At 37.9% G+C, this 15,150-nt stretch overlaps 2 protein-coding genes across 5 annotated transcripts in view; both read left to right on the top strand.

Annotated features, from left to right (window-relative positions):
• Positions 1–1,021: 1,021 nt before the first annotated feature.
• Positions 1,022–9,769, top strand: LOC111321589 (NADPH:adrenodoxin oxidoreductase, mitochondrial). 3 transcript variants are annotated; one of them, XM_088736621.1, is made up of 16 exons: positions 1,023–1,603; positions 1,761–1,856; positions 2,865–2,987; positions 3,437–3,481; positions 3,644–3,712; positions 3,921–4,022; positions 4,833–4,922; positions 5,664–5,766; positions 5,936–5,987; positions 6,073–6,202; positions 6,550–6,612; positions 7,063–7,168; positions 7,890–7,913; positions 8,618–8,725; positions 8,829–8,897; positions 9,367–9,769. In XM_088736621.1, the coding sequence occupies exons 1-16, from the start codon at positions 1,406–1,408 to the stop codon at positions 9,507–9,509; spliced, it is 1,521 nt and encodes a 506-aa protein (XP_088592747.1). In that variant the 5' UTR covers positions 1,023–1,405; the 3' UTR covers positions 9,510–9,769. The 3 variants fall into 3 exon arrangements, with proteins under 3 accessions (XP_088592748.1, XP_088592747.1, XP_088592749.1); XM_088736622.1 differs by lacking the exon at positions 7,890–7,913 and having other exon boundaries at positions 1,022–1,603; XM_088736623.1 differs by lacking the exon at positions 4,833–4,922.
• A 2,019-nt stretch (positions 9,770–11,788) lies between these two features.
• Positions 11,789–15,150, top strand: part of LOC111321594 (atrial natriuretic peptide receptor 1) — a 43,448-nt gene continuing 40,086 nt past the window's right edge. Inside the window, exons 1-2 of one of the 2 annotated variants that reach the window (XM_088736619.1) lie at positions 11,789–11,908; positions 12,035–12,129. The gene's annotated coding sequence lies outside the window, so the exon portion shown is untranslated. Of the gene's footprint in view, positions 11,909–12,034; positions 12,130–15,150 lie in introns of those variants that run through there. The other variant, XM_022924528.2, reaches the window with a different exon arrangement.

Raw genomic sequence — 15,150 nt, 5'->3', positions numbered from 1 at the left:
GAAGGAAAGGAAGGGGAGATAACTAAATGCGGAGCCTACTCTATGGAGTACCCTATGGAGCGGTAGTTTCAAAAACTAAGACCCCAGAAACAAAGACCTAATACCCCTTCAAAAACAAAGACCCCCCCCCCCAAAAAAAAAAAAAAAAAACAGAACCTTTTCAGTTCTCTTGATTTTGTAGTCTGTTATTTTGTATTGACTAGCAGAAAAGAGTGCACCTGGAAATTGCAGCTCGTTGTGTGTATTTTGACTCGCCCTACGGGCTCGTCAAAATATGGCACAACTTGTAACTACTCAGTGATACTACTCAACAAAATGTCTAATAAGATATAGATATATAACAATTATTCCACGAGCGTGTGTTGGATATGAGATGATAGATAGCCAACAAGGCATGTAGTGCTGAATTGGCTATAACCATCTCATATCCAACAAGTGCTAATGGAATAATTGTTTTATTAAAAAAAAAAAACATGCCCCCAAGATATTAGACAAATCTTCTTGACTTTATTTTGTAAGAAGAAACCAGATGTTACAATGTACAGATATGAGATTATGGTATATTGGCTCTTATACTATTGTGGCTAAGCCATTAAAGTCTTGAATTGCATTATCCGACGATCCAGTTTTTAATAAATATATTTAGTATAATTTCAGAGCTGAGCAAAGAGTCCCAGCAATCTGATTGGTCGAGCAGTTCCTTATACGACGCCATATAAACTGCTCCACATGTTTTATATAAAATGTTAATTATAAAATGTTAATATATGTTACTAAAATGTTATGATTTTAGAAATTTCTGTTGTTCAGCTCTGAAATTATACTAAAACAATTATTCGCCTCAGGTTTAGGGAATGTTGTCAAACAATCCCCTCAACTTTGTCTCAGGGATTATTTGACGGTATTCACCTCGCCTTCAGTGAATAATTTTTAAATATATAGACATAGAGGCTGAGCTAAGTAACGTCAAAGGTATGCGGTGAACAACGCGGGCTCAAGCGAGCGGGGTTTAAAATTTAGATAAATTTGCGAAAATAATAAGGATCTGGCTTTTAAAACCTTGGCGTTTGGTTGTCGTCGACGGCATTTTCCCTATTTCCAAAGTTTTTAATGTGGAAATTAATTTTCAAAAATATTTAGGGGGTGTACAAAGTTTTGGAGGTTGTTCTGTAAAAGAAAAGCTGCAAGGAAAACAACGACTCGAAGCAACAGAATAGGAAATCAACCAACGACTCAAAGTCCGTTTCCACGCCAAAAAAGTAGCGCATGCGTGTACTTTATTTGGCTTTGTCAGCTGATCAGACATTCTTCGGAGTATAGAAAGAAGGATTAACGAAAGGTGAAGTTGTAGAAGGTTATGAGGACTTCTGTGAAAACTCCAAAAAAGGTGAAGTTGTAAAAGAATATGAGGACTTCTGTGAAGCCATCATTGATTCTTTGCAGTGCCATCGCAGGCTCTCTGCACTCCGGCTTCTGGAAGTTGTTTACTCCACATCTCAGGTGTTTTTCGGCATCTATTAGCACACAACAAAAACACAGACCTCATATAGGTATTGTGGGCAGTGGTCCTGCGGGTTTTTACACAGCGCAGCAAATTTTGAAGGTAGGTATTTGAAATACTCCTTTATCTTGTCCCCTATCAGTGGCTGGTTTCGAAAAAAAGGGCGTGTGGCGGGGGGGGGGGGGGTTACGTTCCCCCTGCAGCTGCACCCTTTTCCTCATGGAGTCGGAAACTGACTGGTGCATATTTATTTCTCCAGTCCCATGATGATGCTGTGACTGATGTTTATGAACGTCTTCCAGTCCCATTTGGCTTAGCAAGATTTGGAATTGCCCCTGATCATCCTGAAACGAAGGCAAGGCTATCTTAATATTTGGACACATAAAGCAACATGGAGTATCACTACTATACTAGCCGGGATGGGATGCCAGTCTACCACAGGTTACCCCTCCCCCCCTCTCTGGACATGACTGGTTCTTTTTTTTTTTTACAGTTTGCCAATCTCACACTTATACAATTGCATTTGTGAATGGGCCATTGCAGAAACATAAGAGGACTGGGACGAGTTTCTTATATTGATTACATTGAAAATCTAAACATTTCAACTGAAATGTTACTGAATCAAAAGCTACCCAGCCAAGTTTGAGAGTTTTCAGTGGAAAAGTGTCCAAATTGGAGCCTTGCAAAAGTTGCAAAAATTCCATACAAACACTTAAATTTTTTTGCCCTGTCTACCCAAAGCATACAAACTCTCTATTTTAGGTGATATTTGAAAAGCAGTCATTTTGCCATTTTCCTCCTCTAAATACTTCTATTCTTGCATAAGACTCAAATTTAGTTGATCTTTCATTTAAATATCTTAGTTTTTCAAACAAACGGAAAACAATCACACTCTTTCCCAGTCCTCTCATGTTTCTGCAATGGCCTATACTATGACAGTAGAGTGTCCCAGATCTTGAACCAGGACCTCTCAACCTAGAGTCCAGTGTTGACCCTCAGGCCAACATGTCTACTACTATTTTAAGGGGGGAAACCTGACCTAACCTGCAATGAATAAAGGGGGTGGGTTTGTGACAAAAATGTGGTGGTTAGGAGTAATGCAAGAAAATTTGTATTTATCAATTGATTTGATAATGTAAATTGGCCATCATAAGGAGTTTCTTAGGCTGACTTTCAAGCTTTAGTCCTTCGTCAGAGCAAATGGATTGGCATCTCATCTAAATGATTAGCAGTAGGCCTCACTGTGTCTTAGGAACTGGATACACTCTGTCAGATATGTGAATCAATTGTCTGTATATAGACTTGACTGTTTTCAAATAAACTGAAAATGTTAGTGATGTGAGTTAGTGCTCTTGTTATACAGAATTGCATAAACCAGTTCACAACTACAGCCCAGTCTGACAGATGTACTTTTATTGGAAATGTAAATGTTGGAAAAGATGTGAAACTAACTGAGCTACTCCAAGCTTATGATGCTGTTATCTTGGTAAGATAGAAAAGTGTGTTCTTTTCTGTGATTTAACATGCATTTTTGAAAAGATATTCGAACCTAGAATAATGTAGAAAATTTTGAAATCTCCTTCACCTATTAGAGTTTTGCAAGAAATGTGGCGTGTACCTAACAGTATGTATTGATCATACAGTGTGATTATCGTTGTGAGGGTTTTAGTGGACAGCACTGTTGTTGATGATAGATACAATGACTGAATTAGATGACCTGAGGTCCTGGCTGGAGATCATCATGAGCGTGTTTGTATATACAGCATTCTCTGAGATCATGTCTGTATTTTATAGACTGGGAGCTGGTACTGTTATCCTAATGCATCCACTGTCTAGTTGATATCAGTTCACTTAATTGATAGAGCAATTCCCGCAGACAATTTTAAGATGTTGTGAAAAAATTTCTCTTGTCAAATGATTTCTCTTGGTTTGCAGTGTTATGGGGCAGAAGATGACAGGACATTTGGAATTCCTGGTGAGGTAAAATGTCAGTTTTTTCTCAGTCTTAACAGGATATTTCTAATGCTTGGTGGTCCAGTCAGTATAAGCAAGCTTTTCTTCAATTTGCAATAGGGGGATAATTAGCCAATCAGTAATGGTTGTCATGGTATAGAATACTCATGTGCACAAATTAATTTAAAGGATTTACATGGAGTTTATTCAGCAAGAGCATTTGTGGAATGGTACAATGGATTGCCAGTTAACTCACAAGTATGTATAATACTATTGTGTATTTATTAATTGGTGGGCCAATGGATAAAAAATTTCAAATTTTCTGTGGTCTCATGATAATCAAGAAAATGTTATTATACGTGCCAAAGTACCTGACTAACTAACCCATTTTTATTGCTTGTAAAATAGAGGTATATGTCGAGTGTTTTTGTGTTTTTTTTTTCTTAATTAAATCCATTGTCAACAGCTAGACCCAGATCTGAGTGCAGAGACTGCAGTTATATTGGGCCAGGGTAATGTTGCTCTTGATGTTGCAAGGATACTACTCAGTCCGTTAGAACATTTGGAGGTATTTAATTATGGGCATTCCTTCCTAAATTCAGAATAGATATACTTGGTACATGTCCCAATGAATTACTGAAATCACCCAGTTATTACCTATACATTAAGAGTTCCAAAAAAAAAACAAAGAGTTTGAAAGTCTAAATCTAAATAAAATTAATCAAAGACATCACTTTTAGTTTTAGTTTTTCAACTCATGCAATTATTCAAATTCAGGGTAATTCTCGATTCAATTCACCACATCCTTCCAATATTTCAGGGTATCGTGAGATTTAATAGATTTGCAACTTTGATGTTGCAAGGATTCTACTCAGTCCATTTCAACATTTGGATGTAGTTAATTATGAGCATTCCTTCAGCTTGTGCTGCACATCTCTGCAGCTACCAATTATAGCGAATAATTTTATGATCTGTGTGTATTTGTCATAGGCAAGAGTAGTTTTAACTTTTGTTTTATCATTTTAATTGGTTAAGCAATGTTTCAGTGAAATTTTCGAGGGACATATGTGGTATGCTCTTTGTCAGGTGCTTAACTCTTCAAAGAGAAAGCATGGTACTTCTTAGACCTGTGATGATTTGTCATGTGTGTTGAAAATTAAATCAGAGCATCTGAATTAGATCTTTCACAATCATACATCTCTACTATTTTTGTCGAAAGGCACTTAAAAGTTGATGTTTGACCAATCAAAGCAGGTTAAAAAGCCTTTCACGTAACCACCATATGCCATCTTGCAGATAAATTATTTGAAAAAAGAATATAGGCTTGAGGCTTTAAAATATTTAAGTATTTAATCTTCTCATCTTACATCCTTGTTAGAAAACAGACATTTGTGATCATGCCTTGGAACTGTTGAGAAAGAGTCAAGTAAACACAGTTTATATTATGGGTAGGAGGGGTCCTTTGCAAGTGAGTGAAGTGTAACAACAACATCAAGTGCAAATTTTGATAAATTTTCTAAGTGTATCAATTTGTGCTCGAGAATTTTTGATGTATTACACTTACTGTAACAGAAGAGGTTAATTCTGCCAATCAATGAATTCTTTATGTTTTTTGCAAGGCTTAGATACAAAATGAAATATGATGTTATTCAGGGAATGACACAAGTGTACTTGAAAAAAAGAACTCTGAATGCTCCTAATACAGGGTTTTCAATTTGAAAAAAAGTAGCAGTAGGAAATTGTAAAGTAGCCAGAGCACTATCTCATCAGAATAACAGCAGCCTTGTGGGGTGGGGTGCTGGAATATGAAAAGTACCCAGCGCAAATGCTTGAAGTAGCTGGTGACTTGTGCTGGGTGCCAGCTAAATTTGAAAACCCTGCAACTGAGGAGTCAAACCTTGACCTTCTGATTTGTACTTCAGATGCCCAACTACTAAGCTATAGGAGACTTTTGAGTTAAACTAGGTCCATGATAACAAACTTCCTACACACTGCTAAGATGGGAATGTTGATATGTAGGTTCTAATCCTATTGGAAGCACTCAGACTTTTTTTTCTGTGATTATGCTTGTGTCATTAACTGAATAACATCGTCTTTAACTAAAAAAATCCCCAAGCCTAAAATTTGCCATCTCCATGTACATCAGCATAGGTACTCAGTGTTGGTAGGTTTCTTAATTTGTTTATTGATTTTATTGTTTGTTCACCAGGTGTCCTTCACTATCAAGGAATTGCGTGAAATGACTAAGTTACCAGGTTGTAAGGCTATGTTTGATCCTCAAGACTTCAGAGAAATACAAGAAAAGCTCTCTAGTAAGTTGTATATTTTAACTTATGCTTTTGGTTAAGGAAAGATTTGGCAGCTGTTATGCTTTTATGCTGATAAACTTTTTAACCTGTAAAAGGCTCCTTTATAAGAAGTATTAGGGAATTTATGTATTTGAAGATTTCCTCAATGATTTCTGTACTTCATTTTTTTAAGGCATTCCAAGACCTCGCAAGAGACTGATAGAACTAATGTGTAAAACAGCATTGTAAGTTAAATGGACTCTGTCTGACACCTTCTGTTAATTGAAACACAAATTTGGAAAATCTTAGTTTGTTTCTTTTCTTTTCAAGAGATGGAGGTGCCGCACAAAATTCAGGGCACAAAAATTGGGGGCTTAAATTTCACAGGACTCCCGTAGAGTTTCTGTCTGAATCAGGAAAAGTATCGGGAATAAGATTTGAGGTCAACAACTTAGTTGAGGTAAATATCTATTGTGGGTTTTTGCTGCAACCGCTTGTAACTTTAGTAGCTACGAAAGGCCACATTGCACATTTTAAACGAGTGTCGAAAGTAATCTGAGACTGCTTTGGATTTGCCTTAATTTGCTGGTATGTGATTGGTCCGGAAAATCTGCTCCATCCCCTCTCAACCAATCAGATTAAAAACCAAAACGAGTCGCGACTTGGCCACTCGTGTTTCCCGCACTTCAAGCTGTTAGTTTGTTTTTACTTTGAGTTCTCATTGGTTCCCTTTGCAAGTTGTGTTTACTACACTCGCTTGAAATGCGCGCCATGAATACTAATACATTATGGTTTGTTTACATGCAGCAGAGTGATGGAACATTTCAAGCCCGTGGCAGTGGCGTTTATGAGGATTTACCATGTGGTTTGGTGAGAGATTGTAAAATCTGTAGACTACGAGCAGTTCTTCCTTTTCTGCGAAGTCCTTCGTGGGAGTAAAAAAAAAATCAATGAAAAGGAAATTGATGTTAGCGCGCTGCGTGGAGCTCTGGGAGTGAAGTGTACCAACTTTTAGTGCGCTTCATTCCAAGAGTTCCGCGTGGCGCACCAGCATCAATTTTTTTTCTTCACTTAATTATTTATTTATTTATTTATTTTACCCGCGCAACGGACTTTGCAATAAAGCAGGAAATTAACGTAGTCCAAAAACTCCGGTTTTTTGTAGGAGGAAGTGGCGAGTTTTTTCGCTAATTTTTCGTTGAAGTGAATCACCCCCCTTGCTTTTTTTCTCTCTCCCGCTTGGCCCGCTTTTTGGCTCCTTGCAGTGTGAGTTCCGCCTAAGTGCTTACTGAACTGGCTTCTTGGTATCATTTCTCTCAGGTTTTTCGTAGCATCGGATACAAAAGTATTCCAGTGGATGACGAAGTTCCGTTTGACATGAGAAAAGGTGTCATCCCCAACATTAATGGAAGAGTAATAGAAGCAAGTGAGCAAAAACGCAAAACTTAGGTTATTATTATTATTATTATTATTATTATTATTATTATTATTATTATTATTATCATTAGAGTGCTTTTAGATTGATTGTCGTAAAACCAAAACCAAAGTAATCACAGCAGCTATATCAAGGAAAACATCACCCACAGCCAATATAAACAAGCAAACTGCCTGAAGCGCGGGAAAACATCACCCACAGCCAATATAAACAAGCAAACTGCCTGAAGCGCTGGAAAACGCCGGTGACCAAGTCGCGATAGGTTTTAATTTTGAATCTGATTGGTCGATAAAGTGACGCAAGTTTTTTGGACCAATCACATCACTGAATGAAGCAAAACCAAGTAATCCCGGATTAGTCAATTAAAAATTGCTCTATCAAGGTGTACTCGTTGGAATTTTTATAAAGCAAATTTAATTGTTCAAAATGAAATGTTTTCGTTCTTGTCGCTGTTGTTGTGCTTTATTTTGTCAGTACGAGATTTGGTCTATGAAAGAGCACCGCCCATCGGCATAACGTAACGTGTAAAGCGATTCCATCTGTGCGCAACTTTTTCTTCAACTCTCGGCACGCAAGAATGCTGGAATTCAAAATGTGCACGGAGCACTACAAGGAGATAACCTGAAGTTAATATTTGTATTAAGATACACTCTTTTATTCTTTCATTCATTATTAATTTTTTTTGCCTCGAAAAACAATACTGGAACGTCAGACAAAGATGTGCCCTTAATTCCAGGTAAGCTTTGACACAATTTCAAGTTCCTATAAACAATTAGAGTAGGCTTTCACTTTCAATAGCGTGCGTTTTCAGCTTTTCGTTTCTATTACCGGCCCTTTTTTTATCCGTTTCTACTGATAAAGAGAACACGAACACACACACACACACACACACACACACACACACACACACACACACACACACACACACACACACACACACACACACACACACACACACACACACGCACACACGCGCACGCGCACACACACACACACACATGCACACACACATGCATATACATACATACATATAGGTTAATTGACCACTCCCCATAGGGACTTTTCAGGGCCAACACCCACACATCTTACCCAGGGGAGGACATTCACCGCACAGTAATCTCGTGCGTGGGAAATTAACGTCTCCTACCCCTAACCCTGCAGGAGACGGGACATCTTGGATCATTTTGCTAAACGCTATAATCTTTCAATTATTTTTTTCAAGCATGTTAGAGAATCACCATTGAATCGAGTGAGATTTTTGTCTAAGCGTTTGATAAAGTGAACAGTAGTGCGAAAAACCACGGACTAGCAGGGATAGGTAAGGGTGACTTCGAGTAGCACGGATCCGGCAATGATGAGAGAGAAAATTCCGAGCTAAAGTTTTTTCAAATGGATAACCGCGTATCGTTTGCCTGTTTTGTAATTGTTTGGTCACGTTAGGTCTGTACTGTAGTGGCTGGGTCAGAAATGGACCTGTAGGTGTTATCGCTACCACAATGAACGATGCCTTTCAAACAGGAGAGCTTGTTGTACAGGATCTAAAATCTGGTGAGTTTTCTTTAAGACCTATTTAATAGGGAATGAATGACAAGGAGGGAGAGGTATAAGCGTGTTCCAACCAGAATTTTCTTTTGTCTCTCTTGGTTTGAAGGCAACATAAAGACAAAAGTAGATGCAGTTAAAGGATACGAGGCGATTAAAAGCTTACTGAACTCAAGAGGTAAGCGTGGAAGATGTTAGCAGTGACCAATTTATTTTCAGAGTTTCCCGTTCAAGTGATTTCGGTGATAAACGGTTCGCAATAATGGCATAGAGCGATCGAAAGAGAGGTTGGAGCTGGGTTCCGCAACCCGTCCCAGACCTCCCTCCTTTTCTTCGTTCTGCGTTGTCAAGTCAAACCCTTCAGGGTGACTACCATCTAATTTCTCATTAAGGTATTATTGCTGAATCAAACATTAGGCTCGTGAGAATTAGGGAAATGACCGCAAACTTGAAAAGCTCATGACTTTTAACCAAATTCTCCTTGTCAGTGCCTTAGGATAGGTACAAAGAACAGTATGAAGAATATGCATGCTGATAAGATACATGGAAATTCGCTTTTCCTTTTCAGTACATGGCCTGAAATATATGAATATATATCTTGTTCACATTTTCGTAAGTTCTATCTGTTTTTCTTCTCCTCCTTGCAGGTGTCAGGCCCGTGTTCTTTGATCAATGGCGCAAAATTGATCAAGTTGAACAACAGAGAGGAAAAGAACGTGGAAAACCTCGCGAAAAGATTGTTTATGTGCACGAAATGTTGAACATTGCTTATGAAAATAACCGAAGCTAGTAATGACTGAGCATGCTCAAGGGATACTGCTTTGAAATTGTGAAGAGAAGTTACAGGTTAATGAAGAGATTCAAAGGGTTTAGACATCGTTAAAGTGTTCAAGTCTCGGTGAATCAATGAAGCTCAAGAGAGGATCTCCGTAGAGCGGGGGTCTTGGAAAAATTTAAGAAACTTCAAATACTAGAAAACTCAACTTACTTGCGGAAGATCTGAAAAATTTTTTACAAGAATATAGCTCTTAAAATCCCCTGCTTTTAAAACTGATTTACTTTTCGTTTTTCTTGAAGCGGAATGGAGAATGCCTTGACTTAAGCGATTATGTCTGTTCCTGAGCAGCTCACATCACACCATAACAATATGGAATGCGAGAGGAAGTAGTGGAGGCGCAGCTTTCCGTTTTCATTTTTCGGTCCCTTCAGTTCCAAATTTTCCTTCGTTACGTGCCGAGGCCTTACTGCATGTTCTCATATCTCAACAGAGCGCGTAAGTGCAGAAACACGTAAGGGTTGTAGTGACATCTACGTCAGTATCCCACAACCATCGTAGATATCTAATCCCACCCCTCCCTTTCTCCCTTTTCTGTCCAGGGGCCAGTTTCTCGAAAGTCCCGGTAACTTAACGAGCCCGAATCCATATTTTAAAATCAAAATTTAAAGGATAGGAAAGCAGGTTCAGGCACCCAAACCAGTCCATTTTGTTTCTTTAGCTGATAGTTTTATTGTATCATTTTCAAAACTTTTGAAATCCCATTTTGAATGAAAACAGAACAGCTTTACGAGCCCGTTAAGTTATCGGGACTTTCGAGAAACGGGTCCCAGGCCCGCGAATAGCTTGCCAGGCAAGCTATGAGGCAAAGCCTTTTTGTGCGCCTCAACTTGGGAATTAGTAACGTATTACGGTTCCATCATTACTGTAACAGCTATGTGAAGGTAGAAACATTAACAAAGGGTTGAAATCTGTCATTCGACTGATCGAAACCTAGAAACATGACTTTTGGAAGCCAAAAGGAGAAATAATTGCAGGCGGGATAAAACCCTTTCTTCAATGATGATTTTTTAAACCTCGAGATGAATTATGGGTTTCCAATTAAGCCAAAGTTACCGCAGGGTTTTTCTTTCTTCAGCAAACCTTTCCCAGCAATAGATACTCAAAGTACTGCAGAGACTCGACTCTGATTATTGCTCTGATTTCATGCAGTTAGTCGGCTCTACGTCCACTCCTAATTGAAAAACGAGTGTCGAAAGCATTAAATTTTAGGGCATTGCTTATAGCCGCATTACTCACGGGCGCATCTATTAATATCTGAATCTGAATTGACTGCCTGCATAAAAGAAAATTTCCTTCCATAGATAGGTCTAATTGCATATTTTTGTAAAATATGCCTTTGTGTTGTTTTCTCAATGAAATTGCAGTATTACTCTTGTCCTCCTTTACTTCACACGGAGTGTCTTCGAATCGCTCAAGGTCGATCTCACTCTTCATTTTGCCGTGGTAAGCGAAAGATATGATTAAAATAAAAAGAAAGTAATTTCGTCTCGATTTCCTTTCACAATCCGGACGTACAAATTTGCGAATGTTTGCCAAGGTTCTAGTAATTTTATTGTTTGGTTTACATATTTAGTCCTTGCCAACGCTTTTGGGTTTAAATAACGATTTGAAACAAGTTAAATTACTTGCTGTCAAATCACATTCAGATTACAATGTTTTTAAAATATTTTAAGCATAATGTAGACATTTTATAATAGCCTTTTCAAATTGCTCCATTTAGGCCCGTTTCGGCAAGTTAAAGGCACACACAAGATAAGTTTTTTAGATTTATAGAAGATAGGTCCTTTTTGAACGGGATCCCAATTTATTTTCAGTTTTTCGAGACGTAATTAAAAAACTCATTTTGGGTTCAGCTTACTCTCCGAAAAGGTGTGAGTATACGTGTTTTTATCATTACTCTTCTTCGTTAAAAGTTATTTTGTTTTTGTTGTTGTTATTATTTCCCCGGAGGTATTTCTGTACCAAATGTTTGTTTTTTATCAAACTGCGCACAGCTTTAAGTCGGCTTGCTATGGATTCTCTTTTGATGTATTATGGTTAGAACTGTTTTTTTGAGGCGGAGATGAAAATTTCTGAGTGTAAATCTTGATATGCAACAAGATAAAGCGCTACTTTGGGCGCATAAGACCTATCACCAGAGAGTTCCAGATGCGAAAGTGGGTTTTCACGGGTAGAAAACGCAGCTGGAGACCAAAGGTGTTGGTCGACTGTCGGGACAGTAAATTGTAAATATTACTGATCAGTTGATGTGATCTGCTGGCTTTGCCGGACGATAGCGTGTTTTTCTCTTAATGCCAAAGCTAACTTTAGCAAGGAGAGAATTGCAAGCTCTTTGAAATAGGAAGTCAGAGGTACGTTTCGTTTTGTCGCGATTCGGTGCATTAGCCTTGAGGTTCGAGACCAGAAAAGCCACATGGTTTTCTGTTTTAGAAATGGGACGAAAGTAATAACACTTGTTCTGACCTCAATTTTTGCAGGCCTCACCGTAATTCTTTATTGTGGTGGAGAAAGAAGCGAGATTTGACACAACAATCACAACTGACGCTAGGAGTATAACAAACGGATCTATTAGGTATGGCTTCTATTCACACCATTTGAATGTGCTGATTGTTATGCATATATATTGTAGTCTTTGTGCTATGCTGTGGACAAAAAAATCCAATTCCATCACAATATGATCGATCGATGTTGCTTCACCTTTTCTTCCATAAAATCTTCAGTTTTGTTTGTATTTTAACCTCTATTTCCTCACTACACGAGAATCAACAAAAACCTCTGGGAAAAAAAAGAACCTGCATTATTTATGAATATTTATTATTTCATTTACATATCCTCCATAATTACTGACAGTAATACTATAAGAATAACCGGAGAAGGATAACATTTTTACTATCTATCATTTATCTTGCACGTAATCTCATTCAAATAAGAAACAGCCGCCAGAGGCAAACATTTTCAAAACTAAATGTCAAAATGATATGATGCGCGTGTTCATAATATCGGATCTGCCATATCATGAAGATTTTAAGCTGAATTTTTAGGTAGAAATCTGTATCTTTTATTCAGGTGGTAAACCAACACTCTGGGAGTTATTTACGCCCAATTTTTTAGAGAGACTGTTCGATCCTTGCGTATAATTTCCACTACATTTTTTCACCTAATTACACCAAATGAGTTCAGGTGAATATGCTCCGCTTGAAAGCTATCCCATAATATAAAATTGGTCTTCTTTCAGTCCTGGGATTATGCACCGCACGATTTTAAAGTAGTCTAAACAAATTGTAACGTGAATTTTTCCCCCTTATTTACCTTGTTTTGTGCTTCTGTTCCGCATTTCCTGCGAAATAAACCTAAACTAATGATAACAATGGAAAGCCACAGAAATATTTAGAGAGACTGAAACAGAAATATTTAGCCACAGAAATATTTAGAGAAACCTAAACTAATGATAACAATAGAAAGCCACAGAAATTTTTAGAGAGACTGTTCGATCCTTGCGTATAATTTCCACTGCATTTTTTCGCCTAATTACACCAAATGAGTTCAGGAGAATATGCTCCGCTTGAAAGCTATCCCATAATTTAAAATTGGTCTTCTTTCAGTCCTTGGATTATGCACCGCACGATTTTAAAGTAGTCTAAACAAATTGTAACGTGAATTGTTCCCTCGTATTTTACCTTGTTTTGTGCTCCTGTTCCTCATTTCCTGCGAAATAAACCTAAACTAATGAAAACAATGGAAAGCCACAGACATATTTACATGCCTCACGGCATTTCCTGAGGACGTAATTACTAAAACCCGCCACATATTTTGCTTCGTATGACTATGGTATAAATTATTCGACTTAGATGCAATGAACTTTTCGTTGCAATTCGTTGATGGTTCTGAAAAGAGAACTGTGGAAGCTGTTTCAACCTCGAAAGGTTTATGCCTGATGTTCTTTTATCTCCTTCCTCTTATTCTTTGATAATGCAGACAGCTCTGGCTCGGTTAATTTGCTGTAACTGAATGTTGATTATGCCAGTAGTAGCCCCGCACTAAAAAAAACGCTTGTCGTTCTTCCCCCGCTCCTTTTGAGGTGGCTGCGAACGCAACTGTAGTGGAACAGATCTGTCGGGAAATCCTGCTGCAATTTTTGAGTTTTGTTTTTATCTATCGATCGATTTTAAATATTTTATTCACCGGCTTCCTCGCCAAGTGTCAGATAAGCGCGTGATGATTTGCTAAAAATCTACCATTTATTTCACCAGCACGCCAATAAAAAATTAATCGATCCAAAATCCTTTTATAAAACACTTCATTTCGATTTCGTTGAATTGACAAAGTAACCCACGTGAGCGCAATGGCGATCGTTGTAAAGCACGAGCCTTAGACGATTGATGTAGAACTTCATCTTGCGCTGTCCCAATATCCCTTGCGAGGTCTAACGCTGGCAAAACGATCAAAACAGGTCGTATTTTGAGCAAGAAAACGGCTAAAAATGCTCCTATATATGATTTGATTAATTTGAACTTCATCAACCGTCTTCTGATGGGTACTTTGGGCTTTTTTTTCAAAAAATAACAACACCATCATCATCAACAACAACAACAGGCGGAGAGGTGTACCGTCCATGTTGCCCTGTTGAAGTTCTCTGAAGCGCTCATTCCATTTTTGCATTAGATCTTTGAATAGTATACCCGTAAAAGGTATTGGCATTTATATTAATGTCTGAATCAATTAGCTAACATCACATCTAGCCGGTTTTTTTAGCTAGGGGCAAGCTAGAGTTTTTAATTCGCCAAACCCCATCGATCATTTGTCTTTCCGATTCCCTCTGCATGAAGCATTGATACGCTTCAACCTCACCACCGTACAAAGAATCCTGAATCACGGCCACAGCGTAAAACATTTCAGACATTACAGAAATGGCAGATAAAAGCTTCACCTTCTTGGTCCATTTTCAACGGAAATTAGGTAATTAAACCAAAAGAGAGATTAAACTTCCATGGGTCGTTCGTGTTCTGCTGTGTTTTCGTTTTCTGAAGTTGAGAGAAGCGCTTTACGTTCAGCCGTTCTCTCGTCAAACAATTGCCTTGTTATCAGACTAAAAGACTTGTCGTTGATCTCTTACAACTTTATCCATCATCGTCTGTTAGCCTGGATTCTAATTAAAAATTTCAATGAAACTTTCTGGGGGTACATTAATATGAAATGCATAATAAGGTATTTTCATATTAAACAGGCAGATAAAAAAGGCGAGCTAAGTTCAACTAAAAATGTGCATTGTAATTGAGAGATGTAAAGATAGTTCGTACTACTTTGTAAGAAATAAAAAGGAAACTTTAAACTAAAGGTATTTGAATTTGCTCGTTTCGTGAAAATATCGCTGAGGGAATATTTTCTGCCTCAGGCAAAAGATAAATAATTTTAAAGTTTGTAGCTTTTACGAAGTTTTCGTTTTTCTTTCTTTGTTTGGGTTAGTGTGTCTAAGGATAACTAGGCTGATAGATATAGTGTTGTTAATTAGATGTACTTAACCAAACCAAAAATAAACTAGTCTACCGAGACATGCTTTCAGTGAAGTCTGGAACTGCATTATCAATAGATTGAT

This window comes from Stylophora pistillata, chromosome 10 (assembly GCF_964205215.1).
Source record: "Stylophora pistillata chromosome 10, jaStyPist1.2, whole genome shotgun sequence".
Classification (NCBI taxonomy): domain Eukaryota; kingdom Metazoa; phylum Cnidaria; class Anthozoa; order Scleractinia; family Pocilloporidae; genus Stylophora; species Stylophora pistillata.
Note: the sequence above shows the minus strand (reverse complement) of the source record. Positions and strands in the feature narration are given on the sequence as shown.

Excerpts from the sequence above, each read along its gene's own strand:
- LOC111321589 (XM_088736621.1), top strand. The coding sequence starts at position 1,406 with ATGAGGACTTCTGTGAAGCCATCATTGATTCTTTGCAGTGCCATCGCA. Across the intron at positions 2,988-3,436 it reads CTTATGATGCTGTTATCTTG|TGTTATGGGGCAGAAGATGA; the intron begins GTAAGATAGAAA and ends CTTGGTTTGCAG. Across the intron at positions 4,023-4,832 it reads GTCCGTTAGAACATTTGGAG|AAAACAGACATTTGTGATCA; the intron begins GTATTTAATTAT and ends CATCCTTGTTAG.